The following is a 19,547-nucleotide window of genomic DNA, read 5'->3' on the forward strand; positions in this document are numbered from 1 at the left end:
ATTATTATTATTATTATTATTATTATTATTATTATTATTATTATTATTATTATTATTATTATTATTATTATTATTGGTATTATTTTATTATTATTATCATTATTATTATTATTATTATTATTATTATTATTATAATCATCATTATTATTGTTATCAGTTATTATTATTATTATTATTATTATTATTATTATTATTATTATTATTATTATTATTATTATTATTATTATTATTATTATTATTATTATTATTATTATTATTATTATTGTTATCATTATTATTATTATTATTATTATTACCACCAGGTGGCGCTGGGTGCGCGGTTGGGACCTGTGGCGCCTCTACCGCGACTTCTTCCCCATCGAGGTGATCAAGACGGCCGACTTGGACCTTTCCAAGAACTACATCATGGGCTACCATCCGCACGGGATCCTGTGCGCCGGCGCATTCTCCCTCTTCGCCACCGAGGGGAGTGGGTTCTCCAAGGTGAGAAGCACAGGGCCTCCGCTGGTCCAAGATATTCTTCTTCTTCTTCTCCTCCTTCTTCTTTTTCTTCTTCTCCTTCTTCTTCTTCTTCTTCTTCTTCTTCTTATTCTCCTTCTTCTTCTTCTTCTTCTTCTTATTCTCCTTCTTCTTCTTCGTCGTCGTCTTTTTTTTCTTCTTCTTCTTCTCCTCCTCCTCCTCCTTCTTCTTCTTCGTCTTTTTCTTCATTCTTCTTCTTCTTCTCCTTCTTCGTCTTCTTCTTCTTCTTCTTCTTCTTCTCCCTCTTCTTCTTCTTCTTCTTTTTCTTCTTCTTTTTCTCCTCCTTCTTCTCCTTCTTCTTCTTCTTCTTCTTCTTCTTCTTCTTCTTCTTCTTCTTCTTCTTCTTCTTCTTCTTCTTCTTCTTCTTCTTCTTCTTCTTCTTCTTCTTTCTTTTTTGTTGTTGTTGTTCTTCTCCTTTTTCTTCTTCCTCCTCTTTTTTATTTTATTATTATATATTTTTTCCTTTTGGACTTTTGGAAATTAGATTTTAAATTATCAAGTGCCATTGTGTCGTAAGCGGTGAGTGAGATTTAGTTACAACTGCTTGGTGTAGTGAGCTGTAGATTACACCCAAGCTTGCGAATTACGACTGAGATGAATCTGAGTTTTACCTGAAATGGCGACAAAGAATCTGACAAAAATGTATCAGTAATCTCATTGACCAACACTATCCTCATTGCTATCATTATCATCATTGTCGCTGTCGTCGTCATCGTTGTCATCATCATAATCATCATCGTCGTCGTTATCGTCGTAGTCGCAATCATAATTATCATCGTCGTCGTCATCATCAGAATTATCGTTGTCATCATCAGAATTATCGTTGTCATCATCAGAATTATCGTTGTCATCGTCGTCGTCGTCATCATCATCATCAGAATTATGGTCGTCATCATCATCAGAATTATGGTTGACATCATCATCATCAGAATTATCGTTGTCATCATCATCGTCGGCGTCGTCTTTGTCGTTGTCTTCGATGTCGGCGTCGTCGTCATTATCACCATTTCATTTGTTTCGTTTCATATTTTTTTCTTTCAGATGTTCCCCGGTTTTATGCCCTACCTGCTTACCCTTGGAGGACATTTCCTGCTCCCCGTCTACAGGGAATTCTTCATGTCAACGGGTGAGTTCACACACACACACACACACACACACACACACACACACACACACACACACACACACACACACACACACACACATACATTTATATATATATATATATATATATATATATATATATACATATATATATCACAAATGACCCACTTTCGAAGAAGAATAAGCGCAAGTAAAAAGATCCGTATATTTCAATCACTATCTGTGATCCTCTTCAGCAATATAATCCCAACCTAAGACACAGTCACGACGTTTTTGACAAGGTTAGGCTGATGGGTAGGGTAAGTGACACAAGAAGTCTTCTCCATCTGGCGTCACACCCGAGATACCTCGAAGAACCTACAACACTGGGTTCGACTTTCTCCCCTACAGGAGCCGTGAGTGCGACGAGGGAGAGCATGGACTACCTGCTAGGAAGGGAGGGCAGTGGTCGCGCCCTCTGCTTAGTCGTTGGTGGTGCCAAGGAAGCTCTCGATTCCCATCCAGGCGCCGTCACGCTCCACCTGAGCAAGCGCAAGGGCTTCTGCAAGATGGCCATTCGGCATGGGTGAGTCTTGGAAACAGAAATACATTTCGAAAATAGACTAGATTTTGTTAGAAAATATTCTTCATATTCATAGTACCCTAGGTTTAGAAACTTGACAGAAATTCTAATATTGGAGATTTCTGAATCTTTAAGATTCCCAACAGGAAGATTTATAAAAAAAAAAGAGAGAAAAATACAATGATAATAACCTTAACATAAACCGACGCGGAATAAACTCATCTTCACAACATTACACCTTCGCAGAGCCTCGTTGGTGCCTATGTACTCTTTCGGGGAGAATGAGATCTACGACCAGATACCCAATCCACAAGGCTCCAAGATCAGATGGATCCAGGACACCATGCAGAAGGTGCTCGGGATTGCCCCCTGCCTCTTCATTGGCAGAGGCGTTTTCCAGTACAGCTTCGGCATTGTCCCTTTCAGGAAACCGATAAAGATAGTCAGTAAGTATGCAAGATTCATGTATGAAGTGAAGCTGTTATGTGCACATAAAATACTCACACACACACACACACACACACACACACACACACACACACACACACACACACACACACACACACACACACACACACACACAACTCGGTGGTAAAGGAGTTGTGTGTGTGTGTATGTGAGCTGTAAGGTCACATATATGTGTAAGGTCACATATATGTGTAAGGTCACATATATGTGTAAGGATCCCATATATGTGTAAGGTCACATATATGTGTAAGGTCACATATATGTGTAAGGTCACATATATGTGTAAGGTCACATATATGTGTAAGGTCACATATATGTGTAAGGTCACATATACATATGTGTTCTGAGCTCACCCGCGATTGTAATAACTGTCGATCACGAGTCCAACATGTGATCCAAGACCATGGTGAATCACACACACGCACACTAGACGTATGACTTTGACAAGGAAAGAGAAATTCTTATTTACTCTTGTCTTTTCACTGTTGAATTCAAACAACGTTCTGATCTTTTGTCTTTCCATTGTACACAGTTGGTAAGCCTATTGACGTCCCTCAAGTAAGACAACCCACAAGACAGCAAATCGAGGGCCTTCATGCAGAGTACGTTGCAGCATTAACGAAGCTCTACGAAGACCATAAGGAGAAGTACTCAATGTTCCCTGACAGAAAAATCTTCATCGTTTAAAACTTAATCCTTTCTTTTGGTTCTACCAGTAATAATCTACCATAGAGATCGTGCCCGTAGAGTGGATCGTAGATAAGATAGAAAATACTGTATGACGTAGATAAGATAGAAGATATTGTATAAACTCAAAGTTACAAAGTTGATTAGAAATTATGGAAACGACAGAAAAGGGTGCATAGGCCATAGGGTCCAAGTCTCTCTCTCTCTCTCTCTCTCTCTCTCTCTCTCTCTCTCTCTCTCTCTCTCTCTCTCTCTCTCTCTCTCTCTCTCTCTCTCTCTCTCTCTCTCAAAACTGTCTTTCTTTAATAAAGTTTATTTTTATGACTACGAGAAAATAAAGCAAATAAGAAATTCTGGCTATTTTTGCGGTTTTTTTCTGATTTGTGAACAAGTCATGTTAGTCTAGCCGACGGATTGAACATGAATTTGTAAAAATACTCCCATGAATATTAATATAAGGATTTTATGATATTATATATACGTTCTTCCATAGGTGCTGATTAACTAAGTATGGGTTTTCAGAAGACTTAGTGGAATCTGTGGTGTTTATGTCTGATACACAGAAATGCTCTCTGTTCCATTAATATGTATAGTGTCGACATATTTCAATATGCGTTTCGTGCACAAAAACTGACGCCTTTATTCCTCATGATGACCATGTAAGCATTTCTTATGCTACATTATTTCCTTTAGCCTCTGATATTTCGTTGTCTGAAGGCTGATATTTACTATGTGAATACTTTCTTGTACTACTAAAATGTTCACGGTTCTGTACATAGATAAGCTCAAAATGAAAGGTGATTTACCAGGACAAACGATCCGATTTTTATTTTAATTAACACATCCTTCACCTTGACTGACTTAATGAAAATGAATTCCATTTTCAAAATCTTATGACAAATGGGCCAGTAATATGCAAAACATGACAGAGATTTATGTTTTTAGTTTGTCACAGAAAGTCGTTTCTTCTGCGTTGAAAACCATGTTGCTCTTGGGAAAAGTCTATCTCTGAAAATAGAAAAATGTAGGACACATAATCTAATGCAGTTTGGATTGGAACAATATTTTCCGTTCGAATCTACATTCACAAATCAAAACACGATACAGAGGTGATTATGTAATACACCACGGTCTTGGATCACGTGTTAGAATCGGGATCGACAGCTATTACCCTTCCGAATGAGAGCTCATATCTGACATATGACCCGATCTATGGGTAATGATGTGATCTTACACACACACACACACACACACACACACACACACACACGCATACACACACGAACGCACAATTCCTTGCCCAACAGAGCTGGAGTACCGGCTCGAAGTGCAGTGATGCTGATTTTTTTTCAGCCCTGGTTAGGATTCGAATTCGGATCACTCAATTAGCTTTCGAGAACGGTACCATTACACTACGGAATAGTGTATATATATATGTGTGCGTGCGCTCGAGTAGAGGCTGGATACAGAATAATGGATAAATAAGTAAAGGTACACATAAATTGTGTAAGCAAACGCACTAATAAATGGACAAATAAATGATACATAGCAACTCATCAATGACGTGCACGTAACGTAGATCGTGTCATATGAGACACATTGGTTCCGGTGTCAACTGTCACGTGTTTTCCGTGTCAGAGACACTGTCCGATGCAGAACTGCCGGCCTGTCTCCGTAGTCCCTGTTCACACTAGCTGTTTGAACCGCACGGACACCGCGGCGGTATCGTATAGTGAAGGAGAAACTGCACGGTTGTGTGTAATTGCCTCCATTGTAATAGAACCGCCGCGGTTAAAACCGCTCGTGTGAATAGGGCCTAAAGGAAGGATACAACCTCACCGCGGCGTCGTCATCCTGTTTGGTAAGATGAGAAACGTTGGCGATATATCAGAAAGGATCCGAAACCAGTTATAACCAGTTCGATGATACTGACCAGTACTGACAATTGTAATTGTTATTTCGAACTGTGCTCTTTTCATTATCCGCACTTCACGTATATTAAGTAATTGCCAAATAAACTTATTATTATTATTATTATTATTATTATTATTATTATTATTATTATTATTATTATTATTATTATTATCCGTCCAAAGTTACGCCATAGTTACACATTGTTTAATTACAGTGAAACTTATAACATTGTAGTACATATGCGATTGAGGATCGAACCCGGACCCATAGACATGTAAGTTACCGACTCTACCAACTGCACTGTGAAGCGACATTATTATTATTATTATCATCATCATCATTATTATTATTATTATTATTATTATTATTATTATTATTATTATTATTATTATTATTATTATTATTATTATTGTTATTATTATTATTAATATTATCATTTTATTATTATTATCATCATCATCATCATCATCATCATTTATTATTATTATTATTATTATTATTATTATTATTATTATTATTATTATTATTATTATTATTATTATTATTATTATTATTATTATTATTATTATTATTATTATTATTACCTCTCCTGTCCCCCATTGCAGATAGGGATAAAGATTGATACTTATAATAACAATGGCGTGGAAATTAGATGTTTAGCTACGATTTTAAGAATAGGTGACCGACGTGGTGAAACGGACTTAAATTAAGCAGGCGAGACCCCATCGGCCACTCCACTCTTACCTTACCTTACCGTCGTACCATATCCTCCTGGACTTCGACAACCATGGAGCGCCACCGTTCACGGTCCCTAGTTACTTGTAACATCTGTGTTGCTTTGAGTTGTTTTCCCGTCGCCCTCATCAGCCCGTCCATATACTTCTCCCTCTGCTTTCCTCATTTGTTTTCTTCGCTGTCCATGGTACTCTAAATACTCGTCTCCATATCCACATTTCTGCTGCTTCTAAGTTTTCCTGCAATTTTTTGCTGATTGTCCACGCTTCTGAACCATATAATAGTGTTGACCATATAAATGTTTTAACTGTTCTTCTCCTTATATCTGTAGACATTTTCTTGTTTGTTAAAACCCCTTTCATTTTCTGAAACGTGCTTTTAGCTATCGCTATCCTTGATTTTATTTCTTTTTCACATCTACAATCTTCTGTCAATACGCTCCCCAGGTACGAAAATTTGGTTACTTGTTTTATTCTTCTCCCTGGTATTTGTACTTGCACTTGGTGGATCTGTTTTACTGGCCACTAGTATTTTAGTTTTCTCCATATTTACATTTAAACCTTTCTCCTCACTAGCTCTTACGGTTACATTCAATAGATGTTGCAGTTTATCTTCTGAGTCAGCCACCAATACCGTGTCATCAGCATATCTGATATGATTTATATTAAATCCTCCAGTTTTAATCCCTTCCATTCCCTCTAATTCCCTAAGGATCATCTCTCCATATAAATTAAATAAATCTGGAGACATAACACAGCCTTGACGCATTCCCCTCTTTATAGCTTGAAATTCTGTTCTTCCTCCCCGTACCCTCACTGCTGCTTTTTGCTTCCAATACAAATTTCTGATGATACTCATGTCTTTGCTATTTATATCCACTCTTTCCAAAATATTTATCAAATCCTCATGTCTTACCCTATCAAACGCCTTCTTGTAGTCAACAAAGCAAAGATATACATTTTGTTGTTTTTCTATCATCCTCTCCATAATCGTTCTTATTATAAAAATTGCATTTGCTGTTCCTTTCCCTTCTATGAAACCAAATTGCTCCCATGAAACTTGTTCTCTCACTTTATTTCTTATTCTATTTAAAACTATCCTTAATATAATTTTGGTTATTTGACTCATGATACTGACTGTGCGATGTTTACTACATTCCATTGTTCCGTTTATCTTTGGTAGATCGGCCACTCTACCTAAAATAAAACTTACAACATTGATGAGATGTATCTTGCTGCATTGCTTCTGACCCAATGTGTCTCATATGACCCAGTCATCCGTGAAGAGCCAAGATGAGATGGTGATGGATGGGAGCGGAATGGGTGGGAATTATTTGGCTACCTCGCTCGTAACGGGATAAAGGCCCTTGGTGTGTGTGTGTGTGTGTGTATATATATATATATATATATATGTATATATATATATATATATATATATATATATATATATATATATATATATATTCTCTTGTAAACATACGAGGTTGAAGGCTAAAGAGGATTCACTGTTGATTATTTTATTGCGTGTAGCTTCGATACAACGCACAATCTTTTTATCTTCAGATTTGACGTATCTTATATATATATATATATATATATATATATATATATATATATATATATATATATATATATATATATATATATATACATATGTGTGTGTGTGTGTGTCCGAATTACATGCACTGATTTACAAAGAATAAAACATAACAGCAAACCGGCCTACTTCTAAAGTGAAAGCAAATAGTTATGAAAATAAACTACTACTTTGAAAATATGATATACCTTGATGGTAATTGCTAAATATTTTGTCCAACCTAACACCAGTTTTCTTCTTAGAAGATATATCTATACTTTGATGGGATTTGCTAAACATTTTACTCAAGCTAACACCAAATAAGTTGGTCATAAATGGAGCGGCACTTAAGTCATTCTGTGTCGTAACATTTCTCCATTAAAAAGTTTAATCGGTGACCAAACTAAAAGAAATATATATTGCAGACATGATAAAGAGCGCTTGGGTCGACGCCAACCTCTATTTTTTCTATTTTTGTTTCGTCAAGTACTTCAGTTCAAATTTGACATTGTTTCGTAGCCCATTTCTTACAATCAAAAATATCATGAATGTTTAAACTGTCAGATGAATAAATGCAATTGACCTCTTTATAGTTCATTATTTATAATCATCAAGGCGAGGAAATCTCCGTAATCAACAAATATTCGCAGCAGTCAGTCGTTATCTTATGAACAAGTTTGTTGCGGGTGAAAATACTGCCAAAAACTTTTGAATAGTCGTGTTACTGTTAGGGGGAAATCTAAAATACCAGGCCAACTGGTGGGGTCAACACTCTTAGTATAGCAAGAGAACATATGAGAGGAGGAGAGGGAGGTTTTAGGACAAACGACAGCAGCGCCCCTAGTGGGAATCGTCGAAACTTTTCCGCATGCGTACATTGTTTACTTTTAGTGAGTCGTCAACGCACGGACAAGGTGAGCATAGCAAATTGTTCAATCAGGAGGAAACGATATGTAATTCTGAACAGTGTCACCGTGCGAACAGACATTATTTAATGTTTTTGTGTCGCTATGGCTGGATAGTACCGTGTCTCACCGCATACTAAATCGGCACAAGCGCATGACTATAGATTGGGTTACATGACTATCAAAAGTAATACAAACGTACGACAGTTTTGGTGAATGACCGGGAAAATGTACACATCACAAAATTATGAACGTTTTTATTTTCACGATTTGAATAATATGCAAGTGAATGTTTAATTAAAAAAAAAAATATGCCCAAGATGCCCTGCGGTCAAGTAGAGGTTGTCGTTTTGTTGTTGATGTCTAGTGCATATAACAGAGAAATAAACATGATTTCATAGTGTTGAACGTGTAGACATGACCACAATCAGCATGTCTTCATAGAAAGTATGAACAGAATAAAATTCATCTATCGAAACGTGGGATGCTATTTTGGGTCACTTCAGTGGAATGCAGTCCACCTTCCCATCTCCCTCGCCTCGTTTTTTTTTTTTGTGTGTCCAACTTCGTTTCGCTCCTTTTCCCACTATTCTTTTCTTGTATTATCCTTCAATTGCTGTGTTTAGCCTTCGTTTTCTGACACCTCCCCATCTTCGAAGTTCTCGTCCTCCACTTTCTCCTGTTCTTCCTTTCCCCTCCTCTTCTCACTCTTCCTCCTCATCTTCTCCCTCTTCCTCCTCCTCCTCCGTACTACTTTCTACTCTTCGATCACCTTTCTTCTTCCCCGATATTGTTTGTTGACAACACTTTTTTTCAGCCAATACTTAACGACCTAAGTGTTACTCCCTGGTGACCAGAGTTCCTTGATTGGAGACTAACCTTCCCTCGAAGAAGAATTCTGATTAATTCTAACCTACATTATCCCACCTCTGCTACCCTCCTAAATGTCCTACCCTCTCCTAGGATAGAAACGCTGATTATATTTATTGGTGATGAAATACAATACTCACTCAACTCCTCAACCTCTTCTTCCTCTCCCCTTTCGTCTTAGCCACTTCGTCTTCCTCCTCCTCCTCCATCACATCTATGAACATTTTTCCTGTGGCATGTCCCCTGTATAGAGATGCTAGTTATCGACAATAAAATGCTATACCACCCTTCTCTTCCTCAACCCCTTCCCTCCTCCTCCACCACTACCACTTACTCCACCTCCTCCTCCTCCTCCTCCTCCTTCTTGGCTATTGGTAGAAACTAACTTGTCTGACCATTCACTTACCTTCATCTTGGCCTTTCCCGTTGAGCAAGTTATGCATCCTCTCCTTGTTCTTCCACGTACTCCATCCTGTTTTCTATAATAACTCAGGTAAAACCGTTGCATTTCTGCTGTCACTGCTCGACCAACAGTCTGATTTATCATTCATGGTTTGTATCTTTCTGTAAATAACTTAAAATAGCTTGTGTGTACAGGCCCTCCGTGTTTGTTATTAGGACCCAGAGTAGGGATAATCACTAAACGTGGCCCGCAAGTAATAATAATAAATTTCATGGAGATTGTATATTTCATCAGAGAGGTTAGGGCGTGTGTGTATTTCACCAGAGAGGTTAGGGGGTGCGTCAATGTCACACTATAGAATACAAGTAGATAATAAATTAATTGATAAGTAAATAAATGATTTACGAAAAAATAAAATAAAAAACGACCCACGTCAGACCACGCGTCCAAACCGACCAGCCCTGTCAGAAAGATTTTAATTGGTATCAATTAGGCTATTCTTGTCAAGCCACACTGTAACTACCTAGGCTACCCCGTCTCCACCTCATGTTTACTAACTTAGCTGGTGGAGGGCAGTATCAAGATCCTGTAATTCTTCTCTCAATTTCCTCGTATCTGTCCTCCCTTTATCTCCATTTCTCTCCTAATTTCTTGTCACCATTCCTCCCCTTCCTTCATACCCAAATATTCATTTGTATGTCTTTGTTGCTGCTTATGTTTTCCCTCCTTGTTTCACTGTTAACTTTGGATTGTTTGTTCTTGATTCTTTCGACATTACGATGTACTCTGCATTCGGTTTTGGCCGCACGATCTGTATGGAATGGATTGGTCTTCACCGTCACCGTGGTGATGTAGTGTTTACGCCCCGTTTCCAACACACACACACACACACACACACGAGCTCTGAGCTCTCTTCTGGTAGGGAAATAGCTGTCGATCACGAGTCCAATACGTGATCCAAAGACCAGGGTAAATCACACACACGCACATTCTCTCTTTGTCTGTCTGTCTCTCCTCTCTCCACTCTCTCTCTCTGTCTCTCCTCTCTCCACTCGCCCCACTCTCTCTCTCTGTCTGTCTCTCCTCTCTCCACTCGCCCCACTCTCTCTCTCTCTCTCTCAGTGAACGGTATATACATGACTATAATATAATTATAGTATGAAGAAGCTGATGGTAGAGTACATTTAAAAAAAGAAACAATTTTGTTTAAAGTGAGACAAATCTAATGGAGGCAAATATTCATTGGTTATTCGTACCGTCACGTTACCATCTTATCCGTCCCTTTGTAAACAGCCAATGGGAGAGCTTCTTTGTCTTGGCACTGTCTAGCGTGGACACCGCTGTGATCATTCAGGTTTGTACCGACGTAATTAATTCCCTTTATTTTCATCTTTTATCTACACTTAGTGGTTGATTAGTTGATATTTGACATTTTATAACGATTAGGCCAGTAGACATGTATTTTTCTGATTTTATATAACTTTGCTTGCAATTTGTTGTAGACCGTATGATTGATATTTTGTACGTTTATTGTATCATGGACGTATTATAATAATTGGTTAGGTTAGGCACCGTAGCGGTGCAAATAGCCCAACAAGTTTTACTATGCGCACCATGACGTTGCGGCCAATAACGTACCGTCACGGTGGAAATAGCCTCAACCCGATTAGAGTAAAGAGGGGCAACAGCAAGAATGAAATTGACGGCCAAAGTAATTCCTATTAAGCTAGAACACGGACATGATCACGTGGCATTAGGGTGAACCAACTCATAAAATAGGCAAAGTATATTGATTCGTAATTGTGTATGCCCAGCACACATGCAATTATATCTACAATTTGTGGCGCAGTTGGTAGAGTTCCTGGCTACTACGGCGGTCCGGGTTCGAATCCCGTCCAGGGCTGAAGTAATATCAGCATCGCTGCGCTGCGAGTTATTACTCCAATTCTCGTGGGCGGGGAGTTGGGGGGGTGGTGCGTGTAAGGTCACAGCATTACCCATAGATCAGTCACATATGAGCTCTGAGCTCTCTACCAGGAGCTGTCGATTACAAGTCCAACACGTGATCCAAAGACCATGGTCAATCACACATACACACGAGCTCTCTTCTGGGAGGGTAATAGCTGTCGATCACCAGCCCAACAGACCATCAAAGACCATGGTCAATCACACACACACACACACACACACACACACACACACACACACACACACACACACACACACACACACACACGAGCTCTCTTCCGGGAGGGTAATAGCTGTCGATCACGAGTCCAACACGCGATCCAAAGACCATGGTCAATCACACACACACACACACACACACACACACACACACACACACACACACACACACACACACACACACACACACACACACACACACGAGCTCTCTTCCGGGAGGGTAATAGCTGTTGATCACGAGTCTAACACGTGATCCAAAGACCATGGTGAATCACACATACACACGAGCTCTCTTCCGGGAGGGTAATAGCTGTCGATCACCAGTCCAACACGCGATCCAAAGACCATGGTCAATCACACACACGAGCTCTCTTCCGGGAGGGTAATAGCTGTCGATCAAGAGTCCAACACGCGATCCAAAGACCATGGTCAATCACACACACACACACACACACACACACACACACACACACACACACACACACACACACACACACACACACACACACACGAGCTCTCTTCCGAGAGGGTAATAGCTGTTGATTACAAGTCCAACACGTGATCTAAAGACCATAGTGAAACACACACACACATACACACACGAACTCTCTTCCGGGAGGGTAATAGCTGTCGATCACCAGTCCAACACGCGATCCAAAGACCATGGTCAATCACACACACGAGCTCTCTTCCGGGAGGGTAATAGCTGTCGATCACGAGTCCAACACGCGATCCAAAGACCATGGTCAATCAGACACACACACACACACGAGCTCTCTTCCGGGAGGGTAATAGCTGTTGATCACGAGTCTAACACGTGATCCAAAGACCATGGTGAAACACACACACACGAGCTCTCTTCCGGGAGGGTAATAGCTGTCGATCACGAGTCCAACACGAGATCCAAAGACCATGGTGAAACACACACACACTCACACACACGAGCTCTCTTCCGGGAGGGTAATAGCTGTCGGTCACGAGTCCAACACGTGATTCAAAGACCATGGTTAATCACACACACGTGGAAATTGAAACATAAATGGACTCGGAAGGAGTCTCCTGGAATATATGGAGGGATTTCTGAAAGGAGAACTACTTGTGAATGATTACATCATGCCGACTTGGATAGCAGAGACTCCTGGGGTTCCACAGGACTATGTCCTGGCACCTGCAGTGTTCCTGAAAGTCGCGAATTCAAAAAAATATCTTCAAATGTGAATTCGAAAACCTGGAAGACAACTTCGCATACTGGAAGACGACTTCCTGAAGTCTACAATTCAACAATGTGTCTCATGTCCGTATAGTTTTAACTTCTCGTAGTTCGTCATTCAGGTTCTTAATATGTGGCGCAAAGGTGATTTGGTGTTGGAGATTCGAAAAATAAAATATTGTAACCTAAGTCGTTTCTACGCGGAACTGTGCTGGTCTTGCATTTCCTTAGTTGTGGGTTCGAATCCCTCATCCCTCTCCGATTTCCAGCAGTGACTGTTCCAATAGTCCTTAAAGTACACAGGGGAAAGGTGGCGGCTTCAGCCGCAGTTACGTTCCTCCTGACGCACGCTCTTCACGTTAAAAAAAAATTTCTGGCGTTGCCTATATAATATTACGAGAATGTTACTTGTGCTTTGGCGCCGAGGGAGTGAAGGAGACTTGAGTGAGTTTGGTGGCTTTATTCTGGTTAGCGCGAGTGTCGACCTAGGCTGGGTCGGCGGGCAGGCCTCGGAGCCCTGGCCTAACCGCAAAAGTGACCGCAGAGTGACCTGAGTCGCGCATCGCTTGTGACGAGTACAGAAAAGAACTGGCCGCTGGACACCAAAACCTGGCATCCTTATATACGCACCCTGCGTACGCAAAAGAAGCAAACGACCCATCCTGACCGAAACATGGCTCGGCAGGGCCTAGGTTGTGCTTTCATGAGGATACAAATGCCTGTAGTACAGGCGTAATATGGACTTAACCTACACAAATATAATACAGCTATTTCTACACAACATATACATTCCTTGTCCATCCCATTTCTGCAGCGGCGATACTATAAGCTCATGTGGGGGACTGTTCACCACATCTTGATCACGAAGATAACAGAAAAAATATCTGAAACTGATACAGAAAGAGCTACAAAATAGTCACGATGGAGTTAGGAGTGAAATTTTAAATTCAGCGCGAAAAAAAAAATGGAAATGGGTAGAACTAAAAGGATAACGTCATTGGGACAAATAGAAATGAAACAGTGAATGAAAGAAAGGGACCTGGGAAGTCTCTGTTACTGGCAATTTTCAAAGAAAAATATTAATAAATTAAAATGCGTGTATGAATATATATATATATATATATATATATATATATATATATATATATGTATGTATGTATGTATTATTGATAGGTGGGCACCAGTCCGTTAATCGTAAATTAACGAAGTTATTTTTTCATTAACGGATTAACTTTTAAGTTAACATTAACGGCCTAATTAACTTCCGTTGTATTGACAACTTTCGTTAATGGTCCGTTAACTTCATACATAAACTCTCCCTTATTTTCAGGGTTTTAGTACAGATTCTTATGAGAAGATGACAATATAATTGAACAAGTCATTGTAACTCTTTGGAACAAAGTAAATGTGTATTATTTTATAGTGAAAAAATCTTTGCTTTGATGGATGAGTCACGGAAAATTAATAAACGAAAAGAGTATAAAGATGTATATATGTCTGAACACATGACACGTTTCCTTTTTGCTGACATAAGCTCACCAACAATATACCAGGGGTGGCCAACCAGTCGATCACACTACTGTACCTGTTCATAATTTGTTCTTCAGAAGTTGTCATGCAAATAGATGCAATAGCATATCCAAGCACTCATGATCCTTGGATCATTATATTTCTTATTTTTTTATGGGAATAAGTTATATTTATATATATAATGATAGACATGCCTGAACAACATAAATTTATAAAGACAGACTACTTCAGATGTTAGACTGGTAGATCACATCAGGTTAACTGTGGAAAAAGTAGATCATATCTCAATAGGCTGGCCACGGTATCTATGCTAAAAGGGGGCCGTTGGGAGTTTTGACCGATAGCATACTTGTTTTATTGCGGTATGCGTTTGTACAGATATATTTTCATTCTATGTTGAACACACTACACAGACGCACATCCCACAAACAAAATCGCGCACACAAGCGCAAACACCTACACATACTTTTTCTTCTGCTGAGATTCAATCCTATTCTGACCTTTCCTCATACTATTTTTTTTTCATTTAAGTTCACCTCGCACTATATATATATGGTTTTTTTCTGCCTACCTCTAATAAAAATCCCTTCCTCAATTTGTTGGTGAATTGGATCAGCGATTAGTTCACTGGCAAACAACCATCCTTCCGTGTTCTACAGACCACTCTTTCCCTCCCATGAACACCTATCCCGTGAAAGCGGGTGGTTTTTCCAACATGATCCCACCCATTCATCACCAGTCTCAGACTTCCCCGGACCCAGTCTCCGAATCTGCTTTAAGAATCATTTAGATAAACACCTAAGCAAGATGCTGTAATGATTATAATTTATTTTATATTATTTTTGTTTTGTAATCATTTGTCTGTTTGATTCTCATTTATCTTCTATTTACCTGTTTGTTTATAATTTAACTGCACCTATGCATTCGTTTGTGTATTTTATTTGTTATTTACATTATTATAGTTATTTATTCATTTATTAATAATATTTTTTTTTTCGCATCCGACCAAGATATGGACCAAAAGGTCTCCTGTCGGCATGCTCCGCCTTTGTAATCCTTATACCCCCTTTCCTTATCCGAAAACTACAGAACAAAAGAAAATACGAGTCCATCGCTGTCTCTAGCCTTGAGGTCTATCACTCTGTAATGATTTAGTGTTTATGCCTAAATAATTTTGTTTTCAGTCCTACTGATCCGGAGTTTGTACCCCGCTTTTTTTTTTTTTTTTTGCCTGACATTTTCTTATCTGATTTAAGTTGTTATCTAAGTGACATATAATTAGATTCAAAGTAAAGAAAATTAATTAGTCTAATTCCACCCGTTAAGGTTAGAGTTGGGCAATGGTCATTATTAGTAAACACAATAAATCAAACAGATATTTATTGTAGATCTTTATACACAAAATTCAAACCAGAAAATGAAGGTTTGCCGTCAATTAGGTATTTATATTTGTTCAGTAATATTACAATTTCAGCCATTTTTGCATGTTACCAAAGTTTTTAAACCATATTCTATTTCGAGACCCAGAGGACTACTTTTTCAAGGAAGAGAATTTTATTTTCAGCTGCAAAGTGTGCCTACCCAAGTCTGGTCTAATTAAGGGGCACAAGTCAAGTCTGAACAATCTCAAACAGCACATTTAAAAGAACGCATACTGCCAAGTTCTTGCGGTTTGAGGGGATGATGAAGGCAGGTTCTTTTGGCGGTAAAGTTAGGCTTAGGGTTCCTTAGATCCTAGAAGCTGCGCTTCGTCGTGTCTTTTAGCATCACGACTACTGCCAGTGGCGTGACGGATTAATGGCAACTTCCGTTACATTCTTCTTAAATTAACGAAGTAACGATTAACAAAGTTGTCTTTTTTTGTTAACGGTACCCACCTCTTATATATGTGTGTATATATATATATATATATATATATATATATATATATATATATATATATATATATATATATATATTACAAGTGAAAAATGTAATCACATCTGTCAATCACGTGAAAACCACTGTTGGAGTATCTACTGAAAAGGATTGCAGATTGCAATTGAAATATATAGATTCCCCGTCTCCAGTCTTTTTTACTTCAACAGTGGTATTCACGTGATATATATATATATATATATATATATATATATATATATATATATATATATATATATATATACATATATGATTAAACTTTGCAGCAGCTTCTGCATTCACGAGTTTTTTGCTCACATGTTCAACTCTTCTAATACTTGAACGTTGAATATCGTTGAGATGTCTTATTATGTGTCCAAACTTCAATTGGAATGGATGTAAAGACAATACTAACTTCTTAATTTTACTAGTAGAGTTTTCGCCTAACTTTAGGCATCTTCAGTACAAATTGAGTACAAATAAAAAAGGTGACAATATATACAAAGAACATATGGAACATTAGGAGAGACGGGAATTCGGACAGTCACTCAGGAGACAGTATCTGAAGTTCCGCCCATTGGGTCAACGGTGAACCTATTCCTGTGACCAATATACTTAGAAGTAGGAATGATAAATTGGTCGGGATTTTGTTTGTTCATGGTGGGATTTTGTCTTTTAATGTGAAGTGCTTCTAACATGAGAAGGCGCATGTAGTTTCATTTATTTTGTAGAATGATGGTTCCTTCTTCCAGATCCTTCCTTGTGACTGGGGATTGATGTATGTCAATGTGGTGTTGTTTTATGGCTCCATTAGAAAGATGAAGGGTGAGGCGTCTTGATAGTTTTGTTGTAGTCGACCCTATGTACTTTTCATTAAAGGTTTCACAGTTCCCTTTTTTACATGTGTATTCGTACACAAGGTGGCTACGTTGGAATACCGGGGTTCGCTGGCTAGGGCTATTCTTAAGGAGGAGGTGGGACGTTTTCTTATTCTGGTACCAAATGTTTAGGTGGATTTGTTCGTCACTGTTGGAGGGTCTGACGTTTTTTCCGATGATCTTCCTGGTGGCGTCCTCGTCTGCTCTATATTGGGGGGACATAGTGTTCTTGTAAAATATAGTGATCTTTTGTCCTATTTGAATGTTGTCGGTCGAGGGTCTGTACCATCTGTCCAGGTGTGTGTTGATGACATTTTGTACCTCTTTGTTTGAGAAACCGTTGTTGACCAGGACTTGTGTGATCCTGTCTAGCTCGGCGTGGGTACGGTTCCAATCACTGCAGTGCGACAGGGCTCTTCTGACGTAAGCATCTATGGTGGACTTACGGTATCGCGATGGGCATTCACTGTTCCCGTTTAGGCAAAGACCAGGGTTGGATGGTTTGGAGTAGACTCCGGTCTTGAAACTTTGAGAACTGGCATCGATCTTAACGTCCAGGAAAGGGAGTTGTCCGTTGACGCTGTTCTCTGTGGTGAAATTTAGGCCAGAAACACGCTGTAAGGTAGTCTTTAGGTCTTCTAACTCCCTTTGGTCCCTTACGAGGACGAAAATATCGTCCACGTATCGAGTATATATAGGAGGCTTACGGGTGGTGCTGAAAACCTCTCTCTCCACCATGCACATGAAAAAACTAGCAAAGAGGACACCTAGAGGTGAGCCCATCGCGACACCGTCAATTTGTCTGTAAAGTTGTCCCCTGGGGCAGTAGAAAGGGGCCCCTTTGGTGCAGATTTCCAGTAATTGGCGTAAAAGATTTATGGGGATTTTTAATTTGGAGGTTTCGCCCTCAGGGTAGACTTCTTGTAGAATATAATTAATTGTTCTGTCTACATCTATATTTGTGAAGAGGCTCTCCACATCGAGAGATCCCATGTCCCCTTCTGTATTGGCACCTTTGAGTATGGATAAGAAGTCCGCCGCATACTCATCTTAGAAGCACTTTACATTAAAAGACAAAATCCCACCATGAACAAACAAAATCCCGACCAATTTATCATTCCTACTTCTAAGTATATAGATCACAGGCATAGGTTCACCGTTGACCCAGTGGGCGGAACTTCAGATCCTGTCTCCTGAGTGACTGTCCGAATTCCCGTCTCTCCTAATGTTCCATATGTTCTTTGTATATATTGTCACCTTTTTTATTTGTACTCAATTTGTACTGAAGATGCCTAAAGTTAGGCGAAAGCTCTACTAGTAAAATTAAGAAGTTAGTATTGTCTTTACATCCATTCCAAATGAAGTTTGGACACATAATAAGACATCTCAACGATATTCAACGTTCAAGTATTAGAAAAGTTGAACATGTCAGCAAGAAACTCGTGAATGCAGAAGCTGCTGCAAAGTTTAATCATATCTGCCTGAAAGAGGACCTGCTACCCTACTATTGTAATATATATATATATATATATATATATATATATATATATATATATATATATATATATATATATATATACTGTAATAAAGTAGTAGCTTCTGTCTGCTCACGAACTCCTAGGGTTTTGGAGATAGACTCCCATAACCATATATATTCTGATAGCCTATCACTACAGGTACTTGGATAGCTACATTTAATTAAAAAATATACATATATATATTTTGGCTAGGGTTGAGGGTTAAATGGGTATGGTGGGGTATCACGCCACAACTGTAGTGTCCCCTTAACACGATTGGCACTTTGTGACAACAATTACTATGATTAAACATACCATTGTGTGTATTCATAAATATTATTTATATTTGTCAAATTAATGTTGCCACAAACTATGAAAGGCTTTGTAATGAGAAAGCATGTAAATGTAAAATGATTGTATCATTTTATCAAACGTTTAAATATTGGTTATTTTTATTTTACTTTTTCGCGGGCGGTCATATAATCGAGTCACGACCAAATATATTTTATTTCCTAAGGGCGTGTCCCGCCTCAAATTGAGTCTTTTTTTTTCTTAACATTTTATATGTGTTACCTTTTCGATTGAGT

The 19,547-nt window shown here is 38.7% G+C and overlaps 1 protein-coding gene across 1 annotated transcript in view; it reads left to right on the forward strand.

Moving 5' to 3' along the window:
- The window catches only part of LOC143039810 (uncharacterized), a 37,622-nt gene that overhangs the window by 9,467 nt on the left and 8,608 nt on the right, over positions 1 to 19,547 (forward strand). The window contains exons 4-9 of the mRNA XM_076210058.1: positions 303 to 483; positions 1,561 to 1,645; positions 2,014 to 2,188; positions 2,432 to 2,631; positions 3,186 to 3,334; positions 9,833 to 9,891. Of these exons, the coding sequence (XP_076066173.1) occupies positions 303 to 483; positions 1,561 to 1,645; positions 2,014 to 2,188; positions 2,432 to 2,631; positions 3,186 to 3,334; positions 9,833 to 9,891 (849 nt within the window). The remainder of the gene's footprint in view (positions 1 to 302; positions 484 to 1,560; positions 1,646 to 2,013; positions 2,189 to 2,431; positions 2,632 to 3,185; positions 3,335 to 9,832; positions 9,892 to 19,547) is intronic.

Source organism: Oratosquilla oratoria, chromosome 27, assembly GCF_046742065.1.
Source record: "Oratosquilla oratoria isolate Oo_2021 chromosome 27, ASM4674206v1, whole genome shotgun sequence".
NCBI classification, from domain to species: Eukaryota; Metazoa; Arthropoda; class Malacostraca; order Stomatopoda; family Squillidae; genus Oratosquilla; species Oratosquilla oratoria.